At 42.4% G+C, this 27,731-nt stretch overlaps 1 protein-coding gene across 7 annotated transcripts; it reads right to left on the bottom strand.

Moving 5' to 3' along the window:
• Positions 1-183: 183 nt before the first annotated feature.
• ndrg4 (NDRG family member 4) lies at positions 184-27,731 on the bottom strand. Of its 7 annotated transcripts, none has more exons than XM_029152798.3 (18): positions 27,573-27,731; positions 18,214-18,304; positions 15,728-15,886; positions 12,214-12,252; positions 9,131-9,236; positions 7,042-7,162; positions 6,836-6,898; positions 6,583-6,643; positions 6,399-6,485; positions 6,253-6,309; positions 6,038-6,141; positions 5,906-5,962; positions 5,727-5,778; positions 4,580-4,627; positions 4,408-4,443; positions 4,238-4,289; positions 4,045-4,083; positions 184-2,969 (listed from the first exon to the last, which is right to left on the bottom strand). In XM_029152798.3, exons 2-18 carry the CDS (start codon positions 18,289-18,291, stop codon positions 2,815-2,817), a joined length of 1,314 nt encoding a protein of 437 aa, XP_029008631.1. In that variant the 5' UTR covers positions 18,292-18,304; positions 27,573-27,731; the 3' UTR covers positions 184-2,814. The 7 variants fall into 7 exon arrangements, with proteins under 7 accessions (XP_029008631.1, XP_029008632.1, XP_029008633.1 ...); XM_029152799.3 differs by lacking the exon at positions 27,573-27,731 and adding an exon at positions 20,384-20,408; XM_029152800.3 differs by lacking the exon at positions 4,045-4,083.

Here is a 27,731-nt window from a genome sequence, read left to right as displayed (position 1 = left end):
GTAGAAATTAGCCGGTTTGATCAAGCCAAGCATGATCAAAAAGAATTCATGAATTCTGACTCAAATTTCAGTGGTTGTTTGCCTGTCTCTATTTACTGGCCTAAAGATTTGTGGACAGGTCAACAGACTTTGACCTGTTCAGGCTGTAACACAAGATAAAAAAAACATCAGACACAAGACTCATCACATTCTGACAAAGTCTTTATTTTTCTGTTGTTACTTGAACAGTACACGGACAGGAACAGCGTAATTCATTTATGTATTTATATATAATATAGGTAAACTTTACAGGACACATCTGAATGACAACAGAGCAGGTGAGTCTTTCTACCATTAACGGAAACAAGCTCAAAGGGAAGATTCCCACTATGAATCTATTTAGACGAGAGAGAAAAGAATTTATTGCTCGGTACAAATCAATTATAATGGTAGAAGAAGAATAGCAGTAGTACATGAACTAACATCGTCATATCAAGATGGATTATAGTCTGTTTCCTAAAAAAGAGAAATTTCAACCAAAGAGGAAGAAAAACACATCAACGTTTTCTTCACAATACATTAGAGTTGGAGCATTGAGGCGGGGAAACCTGCTCTCTGAAAAAGAAGCGAGGACTATACAAACAGATCTAGTGCTAACGGGTTGTGTATTTTCAGAAATACATACTGAACTTCAATACTGATAGACTTGGTAGAGGAGCAGGAAACTAAATCAGAATTTATCATCCTGGAACAGAAGTGGGCCTGTGGGAGGACGAGGCTGAACAGCACTTCATAAGGGATGCGTTACATTCAGGACCCCCCAGGTAATCTGGGTAGACGTAGAGTAGAAGGAAACCAAAAACAGCTACAGTAGCAAACACTGACATATGGTCAAAGACAGATTCGGCCACATGCAAACTTCAGTGGAATAACGTTTCTGGACGCTGCTCTGAGAAAAAACTGGTCAGCGTTCTCTCCAAATCTCTACATCAGCATCAAAACAACATTTTAAACCATTTCACTACATCTTCAGCATCAGCAAGTACACACACACACACACACACACACACACACACACACACACACTTACCATTCTTCCATCCAGCTGTTATTATGTCAGTATCCCTCTCTGTGTTTGGGTATTTTTGTATAGAGATGTTTATTCTCTATATTTCTGTCACCTGTTACCCTCCTAGTGCCCAGAAACACAACTGACACAAATGGCCTTCAGCTGATAGCCCTTTGGGGTGCACCTGGGTCTGCCTGTGAGGGCCGGGGCACCGTGTGTGTTTTTAAAGGGAGGAGGGGTTTGTTCTAAGGTGGCTGGGGGTCGCCCTACATTCTGCGCTCGGAGCCCAGGTGGCTCCAAAAAAGCCCCGTCCCTCACAGGCCGCCTCAGGGAGGTGCACACCTCCGTGGTAGGAAGGAATGCCCTATTTGACAGGACACAGCGGTATATGAAGGCATTAAAAAATGTCTGGTGGTGCAAAATGACAGACAACACCACACAACTCATTCTAGTCAGGTGGTGAATTGATGGCTACACTGGATATAAAGGTATGGATCTAGGTAAGTGTAAATGTAGGTGTTTTCATTTTTATGGCGCATGAGGGCTTGTGGAGACAGCTCTGACATATTCATGCACATGTGGGTTCTGTGACTGTGACCTCGAAGGCAGCCTGGTCCGGCCTCTGTCCAGTTTGGCTTGGGTCAGTTTGATTGTCATGTTACACAACACAGTGAACCACAACTACACATTGCTCAGACACGGTTATTCCCATTCACACGCACACACACGTCCATGTAATGAATTGTCTTAGACATTTAGGATGAACTGAACTAATGTGGCACAAGGGAAAAAACGTGAACTTCAACGCCCAGATCTCAATCATATTAGGTCATCAGTCCAAAAATGTCACTGTCCAGCCAGCAGCTTCATCAGTGGGAGAAAAGAGAACTCTGACCCCTGTTGAAGTTGAAGAGTTTAACATCTACTCACTCCAGCATACTGTTCTCCGGCTGATGAAGCTACCTGGAAGTCGTGCTCAGTTCACACATAAATCCACATTATTTCAACTTTGGCCACATCATGTACACGCTGTCCTGATCAAGGCAATAAAAATGGACAATGCTTCTGTGAGCTATAATAGACTAACATACTCCTGATTGCAATGAAATATGTTTTTATATGAATCCACTACCTAGTGGTAGAGAAGTTCTAAGTACTAGTTACACACATATACATATATATATAAACTATACTAGGCTGTGTTTTGTTGTCTGACTCCCACCTGCGACTAACCACTCACGTTCAAACACAGAGAGAGTTACTGCCACTTCATTCAAACACACACACACACACACACACACACACACACACACACACACACAAAGCATTGCGTACAAACACAGATGCCTTTGTTTTTTACGCGCCTCCCTCGTCAGATCTCTTTTCTTTTCCACAGCTCACGCTTACACCTCTTTAATGCTCTGTGGATGGGGGACGGTGGGACACACGTCAAGACACATCAAGAACAAAAATGTTTCCTACATCTTTAAGTGCAAAGGGAGGGAGATGGTGCTGAAACAGGGTTAGGGCTTTTAAGTAGTAATGCATGTGATATTTACAGTAGATGGGAGAGAATGGCAAGCACAGGGATACGGGGAGATAGTTTAGGACGAAGAGACCTGTCTCCACCTTATTTATAGACCTTCCTTCCTACTCTTGGATCACATTTTCTTGCTCACACTTCATTACCCCTTGTTTCTTTGCCGGCACCCCTTCCTGTCTCTCTCTTCTTCCCCCTACCCCCTCCTCCCTCTTTCAGGGACTCTTCAGCAAGACACCTCCATAGTCTGGGTGACGGTGCCCACGCCCTCGGTGCTGTCGGAGTGCGTGCAGGCCCGGGAGCGGGACCCCTCCACGGAGCCCGCGCTGGTGAGGGACGCCGTCCTGGAGCGGGCCAGTCGAGTCATGCTGGCGGAAGGCACTGAGAGGGAGGAGAGGGGAGAGATGGAGAACGGGGGGGAATGAAAGAAACACTAAATGATAACAGAGTATCTGAAACACCAAGGTTACTTAATTCTGGGAAAATGTGGGGAGTACATGCTATTGCAATAAACTTATCCTCCTATTAGTATGGCAGGAGAAACCAGCTGCTTGGCTTGAATGACTGAGATTGTGTCTACGCAGAGTGACACCGTCAGAACCATGCATCAGTTTGAGCTACATACATGAGTTATCTAGCTCTTATTTTGAAAGCTAATCCTTTGAAGTTCTGATAATCATGGACTAAATTTATTTTTACAACAAAACAAAAGGAACATGGCAGCATTGAGTTTTATCATGGCCTCTGGGTACATATTCAATTATTTGTTTGACCATTAGAAAAAACAAAATGCCTTTAATTAAAAAGCACATATGTTAAAATGAAACAAACAAATCAAGCTGTGAAAACGCAGACTAACAAACTTACAAACCGTGGGAAACAAGACAAGCTAGAAGTTGAGGAACTGCAGCAAACAGGTAAAACACAAGGACCAGAGACGACACACAGCAACTAGAACAGCAACAAGACACACCAGAACAGAAACAAACCACAGAACATTAGCACAGAAAAAAGCCACAGCGCCACCAACGGGCCGGAGGGAAAACTAATATTTACTAATGGTCAAACAACATGTACCAATAGGCCACAGAACGCGGAAGATAAATCAGAGCTGTATCGGTAATTATAAAATGTAAAACACTATTATTCTGATGTTGCTAGTTATATTTTTATAAAGCTACAAGTCAAAGCTAGAAGACCATGCAAAGTGCACTAATAGAGATGCAATGGTAAAGGAATGGAAGGAGGGAAAGTATATTTTTCCACATGAGGAAAAATTTGTCTAGATAAAAAAAAAGATGGGGTTTAATGTCCTAAAAAAGAAAAAAAAAACAAACTTGGAAGAGCCCAAAAGTCTGGATTCATAACAAAATCAAATGAACATAAATTTCAAAATGCCATGTCATAGAAGAGGGCAGCAATAAGAGCTAACAGGACAACAGGGAGGAGGAAGTACCTGGCCCTCCACTTAACCTCCGATCCTTCACATAAGCGACTGAGAGAACAGGGCAAGGAAGACAGAGGGCAAAATTAACAAAACACACGTCCCTCTGCAGCAAATACTTCATATACACACAGACAACTGCAATACTGTGTCAAAGGCAAAGTGTCAACGACACAAACACAGTCTGATTTTCATGAATACTCACTGTAGCCCATTCCCTGCAGGAAATACTTGAAGGCTTCGGTCAACTTTCCAGGCTGAGAAATGATATATCAAAGATTTTATGACACTTAGAAAAATTGTAAGCATTTTAATGGTTTACCTGGATTTTTTTACTTGAACAAATGCCCATGCATTGACTAGTTAGGCTGTTACCTGTGTGAGCTGGGGGAGTCCACCAGAGTCAGCCATCTACAGGACAGGAGAGAGGCAATCAGCCAAACTGCCAATGAATATTCTTCAGTTTCCTTTTCATTCAACTGTTAGTTAGCTATTTATCTGAATAAACATGTAATACAGCAGCTGTAGGTGGGAAAAGGACCGATACCTTTAGGAAGGTGGTGTTGGTGGGGTCCAGTTTGGAGTTGCAGTCAACCTTAGAAACAAAAACAGCAAGTTAAACTAAAACTGAGCTGCATTAAGAACTAGTAAATAAAAGGAGCAGGATATTATGTGTAATCAACATATTTTATGAATAATATATTGGACACTGCTTATTGCTTATGTGAGTGACCTAGTTACTGCAGTCTGCTGCAGAGATGAGTCACTCCAGAAGGCTGGGAATACAGCCGCAGTGAACACACACACACACACACACTGCTGTCTGCTGCTGTGTTTAGTATTTAATCCCTCCCACAGATTACAGAATATCAGAGTTACATTTCCTGCTCTGACATATTAGACCTGAAAAGACAAAATGCTACATCACTGACTCTGAAATGCACATCGTTGTGTGCATCTAAGGACTCGAATCATCTTGAGGCTTTCTTCATGTAAATTCACTGTTAGATAATAATTCCATAACACATGCAAAATGATGTGAATGTCTCATGTTTTACTGTTCATCACAGTAATTGGAGCAAACACAGCAGCCTGAACTGGCCACATCAATATCTATGAAATATTAACAAGACCTCCATCTGTTGCAACAAATTAAAAACAACTTTCTTTCATCTGTCCTTCCTTCCTTCCTTCCTTCCTTCCTTCCTTCCTTCCTTCCTTCCTTCCTTCCTTCCTTCCTTCCTTCCTTCCTTCGTACCTTCCTTTCTTTCTTTCTTTCTTTCTTTCTTTCTTTCTTTCTTTCTTTCTTTCTTTCTTCTGTTCTGTTCTTTCTTTCTCTTTCTTTTCTTTCTTTCTTTCTTTCTTTCTTTCTTTCTTTCTTTCTTTCTTTCTTTCTTTCTTTCTTTCTTTCTGTTGCATAATAATATGGCTGAGTGATTTGATTTAAATTTGCGTCGCAGTAAGTGACACAGAAGCATAGTCTAGGGCACATCATGCTAGGAAACCCCAGAGACAGAGCAGGGCCATCTGGCCACTGGACACCACACACACACTGAACAGCAGACATTAGTGAAAAGAGCAAGGAGGATGGAATCTCACATCAGACAGACTATGTCTTAGAAACAAGATCACAATGATGAAACGAGTTGTGTCTGAGGGAAAGACAAGGAGACAAGTTCAGATTAGGAACTGACCACTCCCTCCTCAGCAGGGGCGTTGTCTCCTACCACCAGCATCACAGGACACCTACAGGACGAAGAAGAGCATTGCTTCTGAATGTACTGAATAAATGGAGGTGTTGCTTTCACTCAAGAAAAGGAAGCTGAGTGAGGAGCACACTCTTCCTGTGATTCTGAGAACGTTGTGGACTTACTTCAGGGTCTTGGCGTTGAGCACAGATCCACCACGGTTCATCTCCAGATCCCGCCGACTGAACAAAAGGAGAAATAAAAAGGACAATGTAACATGGTTGCACATTTATGTCTGTGTGTTTGTGTTTCCCCACCTGTTGTACATGTTCCAGAAGAGCTGCAGGTTAAACTGGTTGATGGTGTTGTTGATCTGTTGCCGGTAGCTCTGCACCAGCTCTGTGTTGTTCATCAGCTCCATCTGAACACACACAAACACAAACACTCGTAATTTAGCTGAGCCAAAAATGTCGTTTGAAACAGAATGTTTCCAGGAAGTACCTGGAAGTTCATTTCTAGACTGTGAGCGTACCTGACTGAAAAGATGTGGCAGCACAGTATCTGGCAGAGTGCTGGTCAGACCTGACAGCTGGGGAACCAGATAGGGACATTGTTAGAGTGAATAAAATAGGTCTGGATTCATGAACTCAGTCAAAAGGTAACGTGCAGGACGAGCACCTTGGTGGCAGCCCAGTCAATCCATCCTTTGCCATTGGGGTCTATGTTGAGCAGAACCAAGCCCTCTACTAGGTCCGGGAACATGAGCTGAAGGTAACAAACAGCATGATGCATGCCGTACATGATAATTATGGGCTGTTGTCAGGGAACCTGAGTAGGGCACAACACGGAGTAGGAAACTCACAGCAAACTTGGCCAAAATGTAAGCTCCAGCGCCAACGCCGATCCCGATGATGCTCTTGAATCTGAAAAGGATCCTCATTGTTATTTAAAAAATACTACACCAGTGCAACATACACATACACAACATGCAGATATGTAAGATATGATGCATGGCACTCTGTAATTGATTTGATCATTAAATTCAAAAAGATTTGCATCATATGTTTGAGATTCTTGCAGATGATAGTTATTCAAATGATGGAACGGGCACCAACCCAAAGTGCTGCACCACGGTGGGCAGCATTCCAGCCAGCTGATCCATGGTGGGGTACTGGAACCTGTCGGGAGAAATGAGCCGACTCCAATTATTATTACGTAATATTGACTGCAGCAGCATGGGATTATTTATGATCCATATGCTGGCTAGCAGATAATTAACATTTAGCAGATATTACAATATTCTGCATTGGTATTTCCGTACCCCTGAGGCAGCGCTGCAGCTGCAGTCTGCTGTCCAGGGGCATCGACGTGGCACACGACAAAGTGCTTGGTGATCTCCTGCATATCTTCATTGCTGAAGAACGTGTTGAAGCACAGCTTGTCTGTAACGGCAGAGGCAGCAAAGAGTGAGAGGACAGAGAGAGACGAGAGCAGAGGAGTGTGATCGTTACATATCCCCGCTGGGAGGGTTGAACCATCTGGACCCACTGACATCGTGCAGCCAGGACAAGGCTCAGAGGAAGAAGCCTCACTTTCTGCTTTTCATTCAAATGTTTCTGTAAAAGACGATTTTCTAATTCGCCACATTTATGACTGCAAACTCAACATGGTGTAATGTTTATTTACCAGTTGGCTCAGTGGGTAGCGTGTTGGTCTGGGAAACACGAGGTTGCTGGTCTAGCCCAGTTCATCCCACCAGGTGTGTCCTTGAGCAAAATACTTCACACAGCTCCCCAAGCACCCCATGTGTGATTACTGGCTGCTATTTCTTGTGTATGTACTGTATGGGTCAAATGCATTGAAAAGAATTTCTCCATGGGGATCAATAAGATATGATTTATCTTATACGCAGGAATTGATAAAAGTCTAATATTGGATGTTAAATAAACTCTTCAGCTAACATACTTCTACTACTGCAATACTACCTGTATTGCAATTAATTTTTAAAAATATCTTTTTTAAATTACCATAAACACAGGACCAATAACTGGCTTAATGAGCCATTTTCAGATTCACTGTTTAAAAGGTTCAAAGCCTGGTTCAAACTCTAGATGCTATGTTTCATGTAGCTATTTTGTGTGGCCCAAAGAAAAACAACTACGTATTATTGTAATTATTATAATAGTATAAAAACAATAATATTTGATGCATTGTTTTACAGTAGGTACAGTAGGTAAAATATTCAAAAATGCATACATTTTTGTGGCATTTAAATCAATTAGCTTAACATCAGCTAGAGTCAATAACCAGCACTGTTACGGGTGTACTGTTAGTTACAGTCTCACTATCAACGATTACAGAAGGACAGAAACAGGTTTAGTCCTCACTGAGGATTTCTCTGATGGTTTACAGCTCTGATGTTAAACGTCCATATATACTGTATGTAGCTCATCTATAAAAGATGCCAGCTCTTTGTTTGCCCTCCTCTCACTGGCTCTGCCGCTGTCCTACTTTCTGCCCGTGTGTCAGACTCTGAAACCATGCAGCAAACGTTGTTTTCTCTCCCAGCTCTGAACAAGCAGTGTTCAATAAAAGGACCGATTAGCATCATAACTGGGTCGGAGGCGAACGGTGGGGTCTGGGGTGGCGTCAGGTGAATGTGTGGCTGGTGCCGACGGGACGTGAGGACGCAGGTGAGAAGCTGTCCCTCTTCCCTGCAGGACACGCTGAGTCATCAGCCCTCCTCACTCGCTGCACTCCCACTGACTCCATGACCTACTTTCTCCATCTGCGTTCACTCCCCTGTCTGTTTGAGCCTCTCCCGCTATCTGTCTGTGTGCACGTCCTTTTTTCTCCTGTTTATTTTCTGCAGCAGGGCAGACAGAGACGGAGCCGGTCCGGTCCGTGCGGATCGGCTTCGCACCTCCCTGCATCCCGTCCAGGAGCCCCGCCCTGCCTCCCACTGCAGAAGAGGGATGTTTTTCTGACCTACATTTCATAAATGCCTCTCATCCTCACCCTCACATGTGCTTCATCTCCTCCCCTTTTCTATTTTTGCATTATTGATCGTACGTCTCTGATCTTCTAGCGTCCATTATTTTACCCTGTTTTTATAAGCTCTGCATTTCTCTGTATCTTTCATGTAATTATGATTGTAATTGTATGTAATTGTAATATGTATGATGTAAATTCATCCCTACCTACAGTGTAGAACTTAACTGACTTGCACATGCTACTCATAGTTATCAGACTTAGCATAGAGCTGAACATGAGCCTAGGAGAAGTCTCGGTCTGATGCTCATTTTAACACAATGTACTGTGCAGTTGTGACACAGTTGTGTCTGTGTGTGTGGGACGTGGACACCAAGCAGCACTCCTAATGGCACGCAGCCTGTTTGGAGGGTACTCACGGTTCAGCCCCACATCGTGGTAGGTGAGGATCGCTGGTTTGTTCCCCTTGGGTGCCCCACGGATCACCACATGCAGCATCCCATAAGGGGTCTCAACATCATGTTCCTGTGAAGCACAGAGCACAACAAGGTACATGACTCAAAGTCATGCAGTAAGAAACAAAACACTCCAGACCAGTCTGGAGTCGTTTAAATCAGATCTCTGCTCAAACAACCGTATAAGATGCACAGTTTTTTCTTTACTTCCTGTTCTGCAAAGGTTCGTCAGTCAACCATTTCTTGCTGCGACCCACATTTTGTAATCACTTGTTGGTCAGAGCTAAACTCAAAATGGAGGTAGTTTTATTTTCGGCTGCAGAGTGTGGGCACACAGAGGCACAGGCAGTGCAGCATGTTATGCTCCATGTGGGCTGTGAGCTGCATTCTAGTGTATGTGTCACTTCGAACTGAACACAGATCAGCTGACCACATGCAGGCTCTCTCAGAAGCTGCTTGTTTGTAATATAATACCAACAAAGTGTAATATGAAAAACTCACAAAAGCAAATGCTGGTTAATGATGAACCCAACAGACTAAATTGTAGCAGTTCTGAGATAATCCCGTCAGATTATCTCTGATTTGTTTCCACATCAGTGTAATCCACCATCAGCACTAACAAACCCAGTTACTGCACGTGGGGATTGTGTGTATCAGTAACTGGGTTCTAGTAAATATGAGATGTTCTTGATGACCTTCAGGTTTCATCAGAGCATCTTCATGAGAATTAAAGCACATCATCATTGAACACAGCATTGAACAGCATCTGCATTAGCTAAAACAAGTGTGTCAGTGGGTCAAAAACAAAGAAGGAGCCATTATTCATCCTGTGGTTTCAGTGAGTATCCAAACAAACAGGATGAAACACAGCGACACAATCACAGCATGAGTAAAACAGCAATAAAAAGGGGCCAACACGCGACACCTTGCTGAAGCTACTCACCCCGTCCCAGCACTCAGGCATGTTTACGCAGTAGCTGTGGACCAGCCAAGCGAACAGACGAGGACACAGACGGAAAGACTGCAAAGACTGGGTCCTGGAGGGGACTGGCAGCAGACTGCAGAGCTGCTTATTCAGTGCTGCAGTGTCTCAGTGTGTTCACCACTACTCCCACCCAGGCTCTTAAACCGCTCCGCTGCTGCCCTCCTCCCACTAGTTTCCTCCGTCTCCTTATCTCGCACACTATAGGCAGAGAGACTATGCGATGCTGAAGGCTTGAGATGATTGGCTCACATGATTAACGCCTCTGTGCAGGATTGGTCAACGTTCTTGTCAGTTTTTATCATGTAGGCAACACATTGTTTCCTTCTCTCGCATCAGCACCACTGATGCTCTCCTCTCAACTGCGTTCCGCTTCCCTGTCTGTGATTTCCTCAGTGAGTGTGGTATTCATTTATAACTGTGATTTACTGCTTTAAATAGAACTAATGAAACAAACACTGTGGATGACAAATAGCAGACCACCTCTACTGTACAGGTAAGTCTGACCCCAGATCAGAAAGCTCTGCACTCAAGAGTCATCCATCAGCCACAACTAAAGGCATGTCCACATCACACACGTCACAGTAAACAACAAGCCTTCATAATTTAGACACACATATCTGGGAACAAAGTAGTAGACTGGTAACAAAATGCTATAAATAACCACAAAGAACTGCGTCCCAGTTGAAAGCATGTGGGAGTGTTTGATATTCAGCAGCTCCATACGATATGAAAATAGTGTAAAAAAAAGTTAAATTGTTTTTTTAATAATATATTTCCAATAGATATTTCAAACTTAACTTTAGAGAATTCCGAAGCAAATGACTGTGATGGCATCCAAGCGAGTGTGATGCTGACAGCATCACCTCAGACTGTGTCAGTGTGATGACGCAACACTGGCTGAACCGACCCTTCACTGTCCCTCTGGCTTCAACTGCATCCATCCTTTATTTACCTGCCAGCAGCCATTTAGTTGCCATTGCAATAAACAAGACTATTGGTTGTTGTTATTGGATATATAATTAAAAATGAACAGTTGCATTATATATAAATACTGTTGCATTTTCTAGCAGGAGTGTGTGACTCCATTGTTATGAACAGGTGATTGACAAGGCTAATGTTAAAAGTTACAAAGGCTAATATTATTTTGATATAGCTTCATTTACTGAAAATGACGTTTGCTGTAGACGTATTTTGTTTATAGTGTGGCACTGTGTTTGTGTGCTCTTGCATAAACAATGGTAACATATGTTGTCAGTTATGCCAAAGTTGCCCTCTGGCTTCTGGCTTCTTCCGTTTGTGCATCCACACAAGCAGGAACGCATGTGTGACGTTGATGATGGGCAACGGTCCACTAACATAACTGTGGTGTTTGCTGTACCTGATCAGGCTTGGACCTGTTGGTATGTGCTGTATTTTCACCTTGTAGTCTGCTACTATTAGCATTCTCATTGATGTCGCTGCTAATAACATCATGTGTTTAGTTATTATTATTGCGTGTGGGTGTCTGTCTCTCTGTCTCCATGTACTACACACTGCTTGCTAAGCTGCTGCACAGGACACAAAAGCATCTTGTGTTCTGGTGAGACGTCATTACCCAAAGTACCGACCCAGTACACATGTACAGCCGAACAGATCAAATAGCTGGAAGTGTTTTTGTTCAGGCTCCACCCATTTATAAAGGATGCACTGGAACAGGAATAGTGCAGACTTATTGATCAGACACAAATACAGTATGGATTGAAACCTGGGGACTGGTTTATGAATGAGAAAAAAATGAGAAAAGTCCATTGCTGTCGCATTTCATCAATGTCCCTGATGAGACAATGCTTCTCACTGTGCTGTATTTTATGGTCTACTGACTGTAGCAGGTGTCACTGTTTAATCAAGTGAACAAACACAGAGAAATGAGAAACAAAGACCTAAGGCTGATAGATGGTGTGAACACAAAAGAAGGAATGTGTTGACGAGACAAGGTGACACAAAGAAGGGAGCGAGAGAGAGACAGACTGCATGTGCACACAACCCAAGCTGCACAGCATCTGTACAGACTCACACGTCCTACCTTCCAATCGCCTGCTGGCATCAGCTGTTCACAGCTTTCCTGCAGAAAAAGACGAGCAGAGGTAGGAGACAGGAGTAACAAAGTTAAAATGGGACCAAGAATAGGAAATGAATAGAAATGCATCTTCATCCATTGCTGAGCTGAAGGCTGCTCCACCTACAGAAGACGCCTTCAGCACCGCGGATTCTGTTCAGTTTTACTAGTTAGACTTTATTCACAGGTATTTATAGTAAGTAGTAGTTCATGAAGTGTTGTTGTTGCTCATCTGCTTAGCTGCTCTCACGCTGCTGTCTGGTTTTCGCTTCTCGATTAGTTATGTCTTATTTCCTTAATTGTCGTGTTTCCAGTTAAATATATTAAATATATTGTTAAATGTATTGTAGTGACTCAGGGTATTATGGGTATTACCAACGTACGACCCACTGCTTGTAAACAGGTCTGCGTGTTCACTCTCTAATGGCTGTTTGTTGGGCTATGATACTGTGTGCAAAGAGTGCTACTGTGTGGTCAGCACCACGAGGGGCTCTTCTACAGTTCTTCCAACTTCGGTGGATTCTGCACATGCACATTTGCATTTTACTGCTTGCCTGCCTGCGTCTCTGGTCTCTGAGTGTGACGTAACACGGCCTAGTTTGGGATGGACACCTGATTTTCAGCTTGATGAAGTCCCGCGTTGACATGCCTTGCATAACCGCCCTACACGTAACATCCCTACAATGGGTTGCGTCCTGGTCCGTGTTATTGTAAGTATTTAGACAAACGTTGGGAAACTTCCTCCTGAGCCACTGAAGGGAGCATTTTCCCCTCACTGGCCAGTTTAACTAATCCTGCTGGGGAAATAGGTGGAGCGCCTTCTAGAAACTGTATATGCAGCCTTGTAATACTTCAACAGGTCTGTTATTTGTGCCACATGCACTAGTTACTCTACTGTGAATCTTGCATTCACTAGAGTGCACACGTGGTTATAAAAAGTGAGGAAAGATGTTGATTGAATACAGGATGAAAGGGAGAGAGCAGCGTCCAGATTCGCTCAAAGCAAGTCACCTCCAGTCATTTACATGTGAAATTTACAAGACGAGAGGAGGCGTGCAGCATGACCAGGGCGTAAAAATAGCATTTTGGTCATGTGGCCACTGAGTAAGAGCCAGTGTGACTCCTTCACTCTCAAATAGATATGGCCCCTTATTTGAAAATTTGATGTTAGACTAATTACTTGGCAGCCTTAAAGAGGAGGTGCACGCTTTTTTCAGAATATGGTCTTGACTCTCCATTAAAGAGAGATGAATGGAAACAAAACTTTCCCATTCGCGGCTCAATGCACACAGATGAGTAGATAGAAAACATGCATAATAGCATTTCAACTGTAAGAGCTTGTTAACCTGTAATATGTCATATCTCATAGCACCATGGAAACAAAACAACATTAAATCACATTCATGGACATAGTTCTGCTCTGTTGCTTTGATTTAGCCTGAAGGCAACACCTGGACCATAATAACAAAAGACATGCACATGAGGTTAGGCACCACTCAGCGTGTCAGACACATGGTTCCCACATTTAAACATGCACAGGTTAGTTTGTGACTCCACACTCTCTGAGGAGACGTCTGAAAGAAAAGATTCAGAGATTTAGAGATGGAGATGTTACAGTACACACACTATACAGAGTCCAGAAAGAGGAGCGGTGTTGAAATTAAGAGGTCATGAACAACAGTTAGGTCAAATCAAGGACACAAAAGGACAGAGAAAGACTTCACTGTGACCAACAGGACCTGAAGCTGCCCCACAGGTAACCACTCGAAATAACTATTCCTGTGAGCTACCGTGTCATCACCAGTAAGAGCCCAGGTGTTTGATGGGTGGAAATCCAAAAGGTGCAGCTCAAAGGGCAACTTCAGGGCCTGTGGTTCAATGCAACTGTCTCCTTTACACATTTTCACAGTGAAAATGTTTGCGGCGACACGTAGTGGTCAGACCAGCAGGTGGCGATCTCCTCGTTCTTATCCCTCCAACCTCACCCCACCCCTCACGCTGCACGAGGAGCACGTGCAGGAGCTCGGTGAGAAGGGAGAGAGGGCTGTGGTGGTGACAGATGAAATGCCTTAGTGATGGTGAAGGGATCCACGACCACAACAAAGGATGATGCAAGGACTTCACGGAGGACTTTATCAGCAAGCTCTGTTTAGTGAGTGGCTGTGTTGGCACCAGGGGCTGATACCTGAACCCAACCCAGGAGAACCAGAAGGCTGGGTCAGGTCTGGACAGAATAACGTTTAGGTTTGGGACGGGTTCAGCTAAACAGGCTAATATGACTAAAACATACAAAAACAACTGGACAACTCTAATGTTTTATGTTGGTGCTAGAAAAAGTGCCAGTCAAGCTCAGTACTGACGATTGGGTTAAACATTATAGTGCTTGGTTCCCGTTAATGAGTGATACAGTATAGTGGACCTAGTTGCTATACTTCACATGTGATTGTAGAATAGAATTGACTTTTCTTGAGCAAAGTCTTTGCTAAAACATTAGTACTATGGGTCCAGGAGGATGAGAGGACAAAGTTAATTAAATGTGATCCCAGAGGATGTATGAATGAAGATGTCAAACAAAAGGTCTTAATAGAAGCATGTAAAGCTCAGCAGAGGCAGTGTCAGGTATAATGGAGGGTTCTCCTGTGGGTAGGATCATGCTCTAACCAGCTCCTCTGCTCTTTTCTATGTCTATTTTTAGTAGGAGACGGATGGCTGCCTAATGCTGCTATTTTAATGCTACTTGCTTAGCAATCAGTCAGTTTCAATTTTATATTATGTGTCCTTTATTTAATGTAAATCAACCATAATAGTTATTAGAAAACAAAAATAAATCCAAAGAATTATTTTCTATATATGGTGAATTTGTTAATGAGCATTTCCATGATGTTTTGCTCTTTGTACCTACGAATACCTGTACACTTTGCTGTGACAGTGGAGCAGTTTGCTTTTTTAAATATTGCCTATTAATGTGCATCAATACACATTTAACCATGGGGATCTGGACTCAATTACAAGGTTGTGGGTCAGGTCTTAAGGTCCTGCAGGGCCAGTGTCCTGCTGGTTCTCCATCTCTCCCTGCCCCAGTCACTACTCATTACTGTACATTGATCAGGTGTGTTCAGCCAACCAGCAGCTGGAAAAAGCCAACTGACAAGTGAAGGTGATGCCGGCAGGACACTGGCCCTGGAGGAATGCAGTTTGACACCAGTGAACTGGATTTATATTAATAAAACTGACCTGGATTGAACTGAAACTGAATCCAACCTATGCAGACTTACCATCACTGGAGGGGTGGAACAACAGCCTGCACATATTGTACTTACTCTACAACTACAGGAACCAGCGGGGTCCTCGCTTCAGTAACCGACAGGTTTACAGAAAGCTTCACTGTGGATTTAGTCTCTGTATGCTCTGAAATGCGTTTTCAGGCGTGTGCTGGGTTCAGTGTGCTGGAGGTCGGATGTTTCTGCTTGGTTCTAGTTACCGAGAGGACCCCACTGGTCCGACAGCGGGTCTGGCGGAGCCAGTGGCGTGCGATGGCATGCCAGCGGTGAGTGGAGCGGCTGGGGGGAGGGGGTTGCTTGGGGGGCACGGGACTGGCAGGGCAGGGCAGCCCCCCCGATGCCTCCTCTCCTTTGTCCTGCTGTGTTGTGAAACAACAAGCACAATCAGGCGGTTACGGGGTACAAAACCAGGGCACACATTGCAGCAACAGCGAGAATTCACACACGCCGAGGAATAGGCTTGAACTGTTGCCGTTGGAGGCTGGACACCTGGAGCTGGAGCCCCTCCCAGCTAGGGCTCGCCCGTCCATCACAGACACACCCAGACCATGACCATTCACACCTACAGGCAGTGTACAACTAACCATAACCTTGATAATCTTGATAGTAGCAGTAATGCAAAGGGCTGTAGGACCATGAACCATAGAGAAGCATTGGGTCTGAATCTGCTGTAGTTGGAGAATGTCACCATCAGAAACGTAAAAAGGTTTATTTAATTCTATATTTAGCTGATAACCAGAGAAAGTCAGTTACATTTTTTGGGTTTCTGTATAATGGTCCCTGAGACAACTGGGTTTTGAGCAAGAGGTTCATGTAGACAGGACCCGTGGCTGTGGTGAAACATGTTAAGGAGGCTACAGAGTTGATTAGCCAGGCGAGGGATTATGTAGCTCCATCACAACAGGGGGGATTCTAAATCGGGAAAATAACAACGAGAGATTCTGTCTACACACAACACAGAGACACACAACAATATCAATTTTTTGCACAATAGGAATCGTCGATTCTCTCGATCTTCTTTATTTCCTCATTCCACGATTGGTGACAAAACTCGTCCAGCAGAATAAAATCCTTTATTATGTACTGTGCCTCAAAGATGGAGTTAGGGGGTAACAGACGATTCACTGTAGCTGTGGAAAGAAGAAGTACAATACTTCAAAACATCAGCGGTGGCATTTTATTGGACTCCACGCGTTGGTTCATCTTTATTGTGTCCATCTAAACCGAAAGCAGCTTTGTTCCAGCACGAGTTGCTGTGTTTTGTGACAGGCAGTATTTAGCCGGTTCGTTCTCCTAAAGGTCACTTACTCATCGTGGGAATACGCTGACATTAGAGGTAGAGACTCTAAATGAGCTGAGACAGGAGGAGGCAGAACCCAAGGCCCAGAGCTCGGTGAGTCCTTCACAGCGGAGCCACGCGGGCTCACGCCAGCATCTGTAGCCAGCTGCTACCTTCCACTCACGCAGCTCACAATACTCCACATCTGCTCACTTCACCATGTTGTCACTCCAGAAATGGCTCTAATTGCGTTTTCATCTACAGTAGTTTTTGTGGGGCACATCTCCATCGTCTACACTTTTTCAAAGAGGACCTCGACTGTTAAATCAAGCACAACATGTTGCTTTATAATTAGCCTTCATGACTTTCTTCATCACTTTCTCTCTTAAATGAGCATTTTATCAAGAGGTGACGTTCATTCATTTCTACATTATGTAACAATAAGCCGTCCATCCCATCTAGAGTTCCTATCACAGCATTCTGGGGCGGTTCTGTTCAACTTTTTCATATCGGGCATGTGTTTTGTAATATTTAGCTCCTTTCAGCAATTTTCCTATTGCAATGAATGGTGACACATTCAAACCTCATCGTCCTCTTCCAGTTTTAATTACTTCAGCATATGTAAGCAAACATTTGTCTCCACACATTAAACTATAAATCCTCCATTCAGTTTGATAAATGTTTGAATAGTAATGTCAGACAAACCTCCCCCATAATGTCATTTTCTGTCTCTGTTTTAAAGAGAAGCAAAAGGAGACACATTTCTAACTCAGTGGTGTGACCACGGTCCTCGGTCCACAAACATGAAATTCACACTAGGTGCTGATTAATGTCCTGCCTTTCACGTAGTAAAGTCTTGTTTTGGTCATTTGAATTTTGGTCTTGCTGGAACACACCTGTTTAGCAGGAGTCTAACTGAGGTTCTCCGCTCTTTGCTAACAGTTGCCATGACAACAGAAGGGCTGTGTTGGTAATGACCTTCTTCTACAACCTCCGTGTCCTTTCAAGAGGAAAGTATTACCATATCAAATAGCCGAAGTGAATACTGAAATTTGTGCATGTTACCTGGACATCATGACATCATGTTCCTATCAGCTCATCATTTGAAAATAAAAGCACACACCTGTCAAATAACCAGCTTCTTCAAATTGATTCAATTTAATTAACAAAACCCAATTGCTATTTAGTTCATTTGAAGAAGTCTTAGATATCATTTGATTACATCAATTAGATACTTTTAACTCTCCTTAATTTTACATTCAACTATATTTTCTGCATACTGTACTTTCAGCTCATGTAAAGCTTAATTTACTTTCTCTTCTTCTCTTTATTTTCATCTTTTATGCTTTTGAGATACTGCTAACCTTTAGCAATTCTTCAGAAATTAATCCAGCAAATCAGACTCACCATGTCGGAGTCCACGCCTCTTGGCTCTGGCAGCAGAGGTTTCTCTTCTGTGACTTGCTGCTCCTTCATCCCTGCCATCCTTTACAACAACCTGCAATCACCGCACCCACGCACACACACCCACGCACACGCACACACGCACACGCACACACACACACGCACACACACACACACACACGCACACACACACACGCACACACACACACACACACACACACACACACACACACACACGTTTGTTTGTTATGCTTAAAATACATTATTCATCTGTGCTTGCATTAGCAATTTACTCCCATTGTGATTCATAATGATGGCTCGTGTTTTGTTCTTGTGATATGAGATACATCAGTCCTGGACTTATCACAAACACACAAAGACATTAGAGGCTCCCAGTTGAAGTGAGGGTTGTATTGAACTGGAGTAATCTGAGCAGCTGACAGGTGAGGAACTGACTGGTTCAACAGTTTAATGTCTAACATTGCTTCACCAAATGACTTATTAGTGTAAACACATGTGCAGTTCAGAACAGAATAAACACACTAACAACGTTTTCTAATTTTACTCTTAGCTGAACACTAATAATTGTCTTATGGCTAGTTTTTAAATAGTAGTATATGTAGTAGTATATGTATGGTACATATAGTACCTATGTAGTATAAAAAACAATGCTACTGTGACAATGCTTTTTAAGAAATAAATTGAAACACTGGACATTAAACCTCTCACATTTACCCTCATTAGTCTATGAGGATGAAGTGATGTAAAGTAGTGTAATTGTGCTGCTATTTCAGTGAGAGAAATGCTAATGAGATCATCATATCAGTACATTTGATCTGAGCACACAGATTATTGTAATATAGTTTATGATTAATTTAGTTTCCACTTTCAAAAAGCACCACAAGTTGAATTGTCAGGAGGCTCCAATATGTTAACATTCTGGCATTTGCTGCCATGTCCACTGTCAGATTTAGGTTTAGTAAAGTGTGATTAGCTCTAATTAGTAGATTAATGATTTCCAAGTAAGGAGAGGATGAACAGGGATAACTTTTAATTTAACAAAGTTTGGTTTCCTTGTGCAGGTTAGTAAAACACAATTATCTTCTTCAACATGCAGTAATAGCTAATGCTGGGAAACAAACTAACCAGGTACAGATGGAGCAGCCTGGACAGAATCCAAACAAAGATGTGTTCTTGTTGGACCCTTGCCTGAATTGTAACCCCCCCCCCGGGCAACAACATAGTGGTGATGGGTAACACTGGCAAAAACAGTATCTAGATTTCAACCGTCAACTCCCCAACTGATCATCCTGTCTGGAAGTGCTAACAGGCGGCCATGAATCAGGTCAGTTCAGGTCAGAGTTATACCTATCTAAGGGAACAGAGCTTGATTAGTTAGAAAACTCAGGCACCCTTTCCAGATACTGTTAAATAAAAAATGCAAATGAAAAAAATATGATTTGATATCTGTTGAGGAATCATTGGCATTATATTAAAAGTAAGACCAACTAATTATATGAGAAGTAACACAATGATCAAAACACAAAACTTGTGTATTAAGGTTTAGAAAGGCAGCTTCTCTCCATCTCTGGTCTAGTAGTGCTGCTCCTACTTAATGTTTAACTTGTCTGCAACCTCTGTTGTTCTCTGATGGAGTGCCACAGGGTTCCCGGCTTGGCTTTCTACTCTTTTTAACCTTTGTGTATCCTGTTATTTGTTACTAAAGCTTATCCTTTGACTGCATTTTCTGATTCAGCTCAGTCTCGGTTTCAAAAACTTGACACAATAACGATCCAAAATGCAACAGCTACAGGCAAAATGCACATAAAAAAGCTTTAAAATGCATGGTGCCTCGTACAACAGGCAGGAAATGGCCCCAACAATAGGATTCAGATCGGTAGTCTGACCCTCCACGTTCACTGATTTGTGTCTTCTATTCCTTTATCACAAAGTCCTGATTCGCTACTACTTTAGTAAACAATAATCAACATCAAGTTCATTTTAAGATATTTGTTTTCTTCAGTATCTGTGGATCGCACACAGCAACACAATGCTGACTTATTTAAAAGTAATTGTTTAAAAATTCCATTAACCTTCATTAGGAAAAGGCAATTGCCGACAAGTATCTAAGGCACATAAAGATTCCATGGCATGTTGTTTAGAAGTAACTCACCCTTACAAGGACCTGCAGTAGAACACAACAACACCTCTGTATCTCCTCCTTTCTGTCTCGTCCCTCACTGTTCTCCAACCCTAACCTCATTTGCCCTCTGCTGCTGTCTCTCCTCTCTCTGGCAGCCGCCCAGCATAAGCTGTGTTTTTATCCAACACCCTTAAAGAGACAAAGCCCAGATGCCATTTAAAGTTGCTACCAGCAGCCGATGAAGTGTGTTCTTCTGTGTGTGACCCTTGAGTGTCATAAGCACTATTTACAGTACAAGAGAAAAATGCACCGACTCGCCCTCCTTACAGTTGTAAAGTCAAAACAAATCATGAATTATGTAAAGGCAGCTTGGGGTGAAAAACACAGCATCAAGTGTGAAGCTCTGGTGGCTCAATAGATAAGGCACTGGCCCCCTAAACCAGGGGTTGTGGGTACAAGTCCTACTGTATGTCAGATAATTTTGGTGCAGTAAGAATGGCTTGATGCAGCCCTTTGTTAAACTTTTCAATCAGCACATACTGTAAGAATAAGCCATCAGATGTTGCCCTGAGGCTTTGTTTTAATGTAGTATGCAGGTTTAGAATTATTCTAAATAATACCTAGAACCTGCTGACTGTGATCTTGCATTGCTTTCAGGCAAACAGTGGCGCTTAGCTTCAGTACATCTATATGGGTGTGTCAGATTTGTGTTGTGAGTGCTGCGACAGACAAATTTGAATTGAACCAATTCATTATGTTCAGTATAATATACTGTGTTGTGAGATGTCTCCCTTGCTACACATCTGTCAGTTTTTCCTCGTGATACTGGTAATTTCTACTGAAACATCGTAGAATATGTCCTGTCAGTTTTTCACTGAAACCGAGCTTCTCCTTATTTCCTCCTTCCTCCACGTCTGTCTTTGCTTCCTCACTTCGATCGTGGTCAGTTTATTAAATGGGTGAATGTGACCTCTGAAGCTTCTGGAACAAAGCCAGGAGCAGTATTAATACGAGGAGACCGCCTCTCTTTGCCTCTCTTATCATTTTACGACATCTCTGCTGTTTCGCTGTGACACTGCTCTCTGCTGTATACTTAGCTACAGCATTACTTCCCTACATAGTATTTCATATACGCTGTATGCTTTTTGATGCTGTTGTCAATTAATATTTTTAATTATTTAGAATTTTGGATACATGTTTTGTCTTTTTCTTTGCAGAAGAAAAAAATACTACAATACCCATAAGCCCTGGCTTCTATTGTGTTTACTTCATACTGTAGGTCATGGGCTGAGGACAAAGAGCTGTGAAATGGTGGCCTGTGTTCCGCCCTAGACGCCAAAAAACCCACAATGAGGAGGTCTTTTTTACTGAAATACTGACCGTTCCCTGTGAATTCACTAGTTCACTTCAGGGCTCAGTGTCTGAGGTCTTTGTCAAATAGAGGTTTGAAATGTTTGCTGCTATTCAGCGAGAATGAAACGGCACTTTTCAGCTTTCGACTCCCCACAGGGCAGATTCAACAGGCCGACCACTCTTGTACTTCAGGCGAAGGCTGAAGGCTTAGTTTGACTCAGGGGGATTCCAGTACAGACCAAGAACAAAGTGAGAGAAAAATAATGTTTGAAAGATTAAATCTGACAAAGTACCAAGAAATAGAATCAATGACCACCACATATAAAGCAGCAAACTCCCACAGCAAAAGTCTGTGTATGATTGATCACGAGCCCCCAAATTTACATTTACACCTTTAAAGGAACCGTATCAAAGCCCTTTCCCGCATATTTCAATGTGTCTTGAGAGTCTTCTGAATGTTTTTGATGTTTGATGTGAAAGGAAAAAACAGTCAAATCATTATTCATTTGGTTTTGGTGTCAGTAGAGACCACATCCTCTCAGGAGAAGCATCACTGACGTATGTAAACTTTGTTCTGGTTTCACCTAGATTTATATAATAACCTGAATAAAAACATTTCTATATGCAGGACAACAGTGGGGCGATCAGTAATTATAAATGTTTATTTTAACGTATCCTAGCTTTGGATAGATTAAGACTCAGCAGACAAATTGAAAAATACAACTATAAAAGCCAACGCAGATCCTGAAGCAAGCTTTTAAACGCCCAGTTTGTCCAGCAGATCCAGGCTCAAGGTGAGCAGCCATCTGCCTGGACCAGCTGAAGCCCCGGCCAACACTGATCTCTACCATCGGATGAGTATTTTGGCGTGATGAGGACGTAGGAGCCAGTGAAGAGCGCTGGTGGTGGAGCCTCAGAGCTGAACAGCGAGGCATGTGGCCATCGTGTCCACTCTCCACAGCGAAGGACCTGACTTCAAAGTGTGACGAGCAGCCAAGCTACCAGTGGGTGAGGAGTTATTCACAGGCCTTATTTGCTCTGTCCCCTCTTTCACTAATGAATCCTCACACTGGATTTGCGTCAAGCTCATGAGGAAAACATTGTGCTCTTACAGCAGTTGGAGGAGAACAGTACCTCTTCTCTCATGTCCCCCTCTTCCATTTTTTCCTTTGTGGTTCTGCCCAGACGGTGTTGCTATGACAACTCAGCTTAATCCCACTGGGTCTGGTTCACCTTTTTCTACATTCACATTTGTTTTCCCATCATTTTATCTGATCATCTTGTCAAAACTATACTATGTGTCATTACTTTGACTGTCAGCTTTACAAGCCTATTTCTTTCTCTGGACCTTCATATGAAATCAAATCTACGTTAGTCTCTCTGGCTTCGGATGCCTTCTTTGTTCTACAAGTTCATATAAGGTCTATTGTACCAATGTTTACTGCCATTGATTATAACTGTGATCCTCTGTACAAGTCACATCTACCATGATCCTAAATAACCTTCATCACTTCATCACTCAGCATTTATTTCTTATGGGTGGATTATTGTTTTGCACCTCAACATCATTCTTGTCGCATCTATTTGTTTTTGTGAATCTAAAGCAAAAAAAATGTTTGGAAAAAATTGTGACTCTCAAGCAGTAACATTCATATAGTCTAGACTTATATGCAGATATACAGTATAGTAGATTTCAGTGTGTTACATTCAGGTGCTGCAGTAGGTTTGTCCAAGAGTCCGACACTCTTTGCTTGTTACCTTTGTGGGACGGGAAGATGGTTCCAACTGTCCAATGTCAATGGAGCACTTTAAATAGATTCATGAACAATGGAGAATCTCAGAGAGAAACTTCCCATTAGCTTGGAAATAAGCCACGGTGAGTGGAAGCATCTGATCTAATCTGTGTTTAACAAATCAATAGCTGGAAACTAGGACAGCTCAAAGACAGAGGCAGAGAAACAGGCAAGGAAAAGGCAGAAGCAACACAGAGCACGGAAAGAGGAGAGAGATGTACCCAGCAAGTAGAAATAGGAAGTAGTAGTAGAGTCATAGAGATGTGGACTAGAGATGCCATGTTTAATGTACCTCTATGCTCGACAGACCAGGAAGTATGTGCAGACCTGCCGTCTGCACATACTAAAGTCATGTTGGGTTGAGTGTATTTTTACTATCATGTTGTCTCTGGGCCGATATTCACTACACAAGTGGATCTAAACTTCAGGGATTTGAAAATATCAGGTCACATCCAGACATGTCTAACTAAATAGATTTCAACTAGTCACATCTGCAGGAATCAATATAACCAGCAGAAAAATATGTAAATGCTATGATACATTAGCAAGAACAATAACAATTAGTAATCCTGCATTTCCCAGTCCCATCAGCTCGTGTCCTCACATCTGCCAGCCTGTTTCCCTCCCATGGACTTGATGTCGCTGGTGTTATCAAAATAAGTGGATGTGAATCCTGGAGGAGCCTCTTCCATTCAAGCAAAGCAGAGATGGTCGTTGTGAGCGATTTGTCCTGGCAGTCATTCCCACACATCACATCACTCCACCTGTTCTGTCTCTGGGCTCCTGTTGCAGTGCACACACACACTGGAGCGATGCGTCTGCTAAGTCACTGTTGACAAACCTGACACAACCTCACTTTGGACCGATGGTCTTGTATATTGTATTATTATATACATACCAGCAAGAATCTAACTAGGAGAAAAGACGTTTTAGAGAGATGTCCATAGACACACGTGTCTGTGCACCAACCTGTGTGAAAGGGTAGCGCACTTTGGGGGTCAGGTTTGTGCTGAGTCACTGTTTAATAGTCTCATATTAGTTTATAACAAAGATGTATGCGGAGGAAAAGGGGGGGGCAATTGTTTAAAAGTACAAACGTGTTGGATGGAAGTCGTCTTCACTGCCACTAGGACCACAAATCCTGCACAAGAGAAAGATAAAAACTTTGTCTAACTAAATATAAAGAGTGGAACCGTAACTATGTTTACTCAAATATGCTGGTGTTTAATAATAAAGCCTTGCAAAAAATAAATGCAATAAAATAAAAATGTTTACCCACAAATTGTAATGGATAAAATATAAAATGTACATGAAATGACATGAGGACGGTGGTTACAACAGCATTAAACCCAGCACCAGGTATACAGTGTATTTTTCATTTGGCTCTGGCTAAATGACACAGTTGGACGGTCTAAAGCCGAGCAGAAAATGAAGTGTCGTTTCTAGTGGTAGTGTTCTACAGAGCGCCCACGGGGCTGCAGAGTGGGTGGCCGCTGAGCAGACGGGCAGACAGTGTGTGGTTACCAGCAGCACACTGACGGTGACAGGAGCATTCTTCCTCAACCAAACGGGGACCAGATTGCATCGTTCCACTGGTGCACCTGGCGTTTCATCCTCCGTTAGTGACAACTGTGGCTCTGTGGATGTGTTCAATAACCAGCATGTGGGCAGCACACATTTGTTCAATGAGTTGCCTGAATCGCTGTAACGACATCCCTCCTGAACACACCATGTTAACCGTTCCATAGACAAACGCATTCCTGCTCTTTCTTGTCCAGGATAATTATCCACATCTGCTATTCACACTACAGCTGCTGTAGTACAGCAAGTGAAGCTATGCACTAAAGATTGGACAGTGGTGTGGAACACACGCTTCACACATGACAGAACTCAAAGTGGGATTTCAGATTTGATGACAAGAGGTGATACAATTCAATGACTCAATTTTACTTGAATGCAGTGTATATATAATGTTTATACACATTTATGGGTGCTCAAAGTGCATATATGTAGAGTGAACTATCAAATCTGAAGGCTTACAATAAGACAGGCCATGTGTCTCTTAGGTTGAAAATTTCTTTTTCCCATCATCTTTTGATGTGAATCCTGTATTGATTTGTAATGGCTGATGTTGCCTTCACCAACATTATCTACTGCTCACAATTTGAACAGCTACTGCCTACAAATCAAATAGTCCAATTGTTTGGCATAAAACCAAAATGCTCAATGAAAATAAAAGCTACAGTAGTAAGTCTCAGCTTCTTCTGTCAGACTTTAAACACAAATAGAATCCTAGTCTGCAGACAACAAGTAGGTGGACGCATATGAAGCACAGAAGAGTTGGCAGAAGACGTCAGCGTTTACTGTAGATATTTTTTTAGAAGGGGCTTTTAAATGCAGCCATACATTTTGCTGACTGAACTAACTGATGAAACGAAACAAACAAAATAATTACACAGATTTCTTAGGAAAAGACCTGTGTGCTATAATGTTCCATACATTACCTAGTTGGTACAGTGGCTTCACGGAGGTTAACAAAATAGGCCATAAGGCTCAGCATCTTTAAAATTAATGACATATCATGAATAAATAACATCTGCATAAAGCACTGAATTGTTCCTAGCTACGTTTGTGTGCAAAAATGCTAAAACATTGTATTAACAATGTAATAACAGTGATAATACATAAAAATTCTGGTAAGGTGCTGATGGCCAGAAAATGTTTTTTCAGAACTGGTTTTAATACAACATCCAGCATACTGTTTTTTAAATTCTTTGGGACCATTTCATTGACCTTCACTGTTGTTACTTTTGGTCTATGGGAAATAAAATGAATTATTCTCAGCCTTTTCTAGTATTACTGTACTTGGTATAAACTCTACTGTACATATTAGCAAACAGAGCTAATTTCTATTCATAATGTGCATAGAAATACCATTTTATTAAGTCAGCTTTTGATTACACCCATTTAAATTAACTGGTGGTGCCTTCAAGGAGCTAACTAGCTATTTAGCCTGCATTGCTAACAATGGGGCCAATCACAACACATCATTTTCCAACCATATAATTTCAGCATCTGCTGAGTCACTTGCTGCATCAACCAACAGGAAGGAAGGTGTGTCAAGGTAGCTAGTTTAGCTTTCAGTTGTTCATATAGTAAAAAAACAAAAAACAACAGGTCCTCAGCATAGTCCAATTACTAAGATACACATGACAAGGTTAAAGCAAATCCTTTTTTATGTAATAATAAATTTGCTCTATCTGGGTGGCTCATCTACAAACAAAAGCAGGAGCGCATTGCTCTTCATAAATATATTAATGGATGCTGAGCTGAGAAACAGCCCCATTCCCAAAGAAAAGACAGTCAGGCATTCATGAGACAGAGGAGCGGCCATGGTTGAAAAAAACTGCACATTCTACAGCCCTGAAGCAGAATGTGACAAACACTCCCAGCAAGAAGCAAATGAAGGGAATGAAGATCTGGATCATACAGCACAATTATGTAACAGGACCAAACAAAAATAGGACATTGACAGTGTCGCTTACACAGATGCTTTTATCTCCTCTATACACAATAATGTGTTATAAAATGTTATATTTGTTAATCGTACAGAGGTTTTTGTTATGAAGACACAAATATCCTCCTTTCTGTAACAAATTCTAAATGACAAATATGACTATCCAGAGAAAATGCCTTCATGTGTTACAGCCTCAGTCCTTTAGGTGTTGCCAGCACTATCAAGCCAATGCAGGAAAATTTTGAGCACCACAGACAAAAGCCAGCACAAAATTCAATCAGCTGCTATGGCTTCCACCAACAGTAAATTCAGTCAGTCAGCTCAGACGTGTCTCAGCACCAGTATTCACACGACCCAATGATCGTCATTATGACATCCTCCTCCTCCTCCTCCTTCTCCGTCTCCTGCTCCCCTCTAACAAAAGGGCTTCAGCACATGGACGCTGGAATCTCAGAGATAAAATATCAGGCGTCTCCAACAGGTTTAGTCGTTCTAAACAGAACCAAGAAATAGAATAGAACCCGTCATGGTTCCAACAGATAAAGCTCTACAGTACCTGTGGTGGAGTTCAGCGTTTCCCCAGTCGATACAGTCTGGTCTCTCTGCGCGCTCCACAGGCTACCAAGGTTTAAATGTGTGTGTGTACCACTGAGTGTGTGCATCCGTGGGCAGACTAGACGAAATGACAGAGTCAGAGTCTTCCACACTCCCTCCC

This window comes from Betta splendens, chromosome 6 (assembly GCF_900634795.4).
Source record: "Betta splendens chromosome 6, fBetSpl5.4, whole genome shotgun sequence".
In the NCBI taxonomy this organism is placed as follows: Eukaryota; Metazoa; Chordata; class Actinopteri; order Anabantiformes; family Osphronemidae; genus Betta; species Betta splendens.
The sequence above is the reverse complement of the archived record's forward strand: the minus strand, read 5'-3'. Positions and strand labels throughout refer to the sequence as shown.

Excerpts from the sequence above, each read along its gene's own strand:
- ndrg4 (XM_029152798.3), bottom strand. The coding sequence starts at position 18,291 with ATGGCAGGGATGAAGGAGCAGCAAGTCACAGAAGAGAAACCTCTGCTG. Across the intron at positions 5,779-5,905 it reads CTCAACGCCAAGACCCTGAA|GTGTCCTGTGATGCTGGTGG; the intron begins GTAAGTCCACAA and ends TTCGTCCTGTAG. Across the intron at positions 2,970-4,044 it reads GAGGTTAAGTGGAGGGCCAG|TGCCTTCCGCCAGCATGACT; the intron begins GTACTTCCTCCT and ends CCTCCCTCTCAG.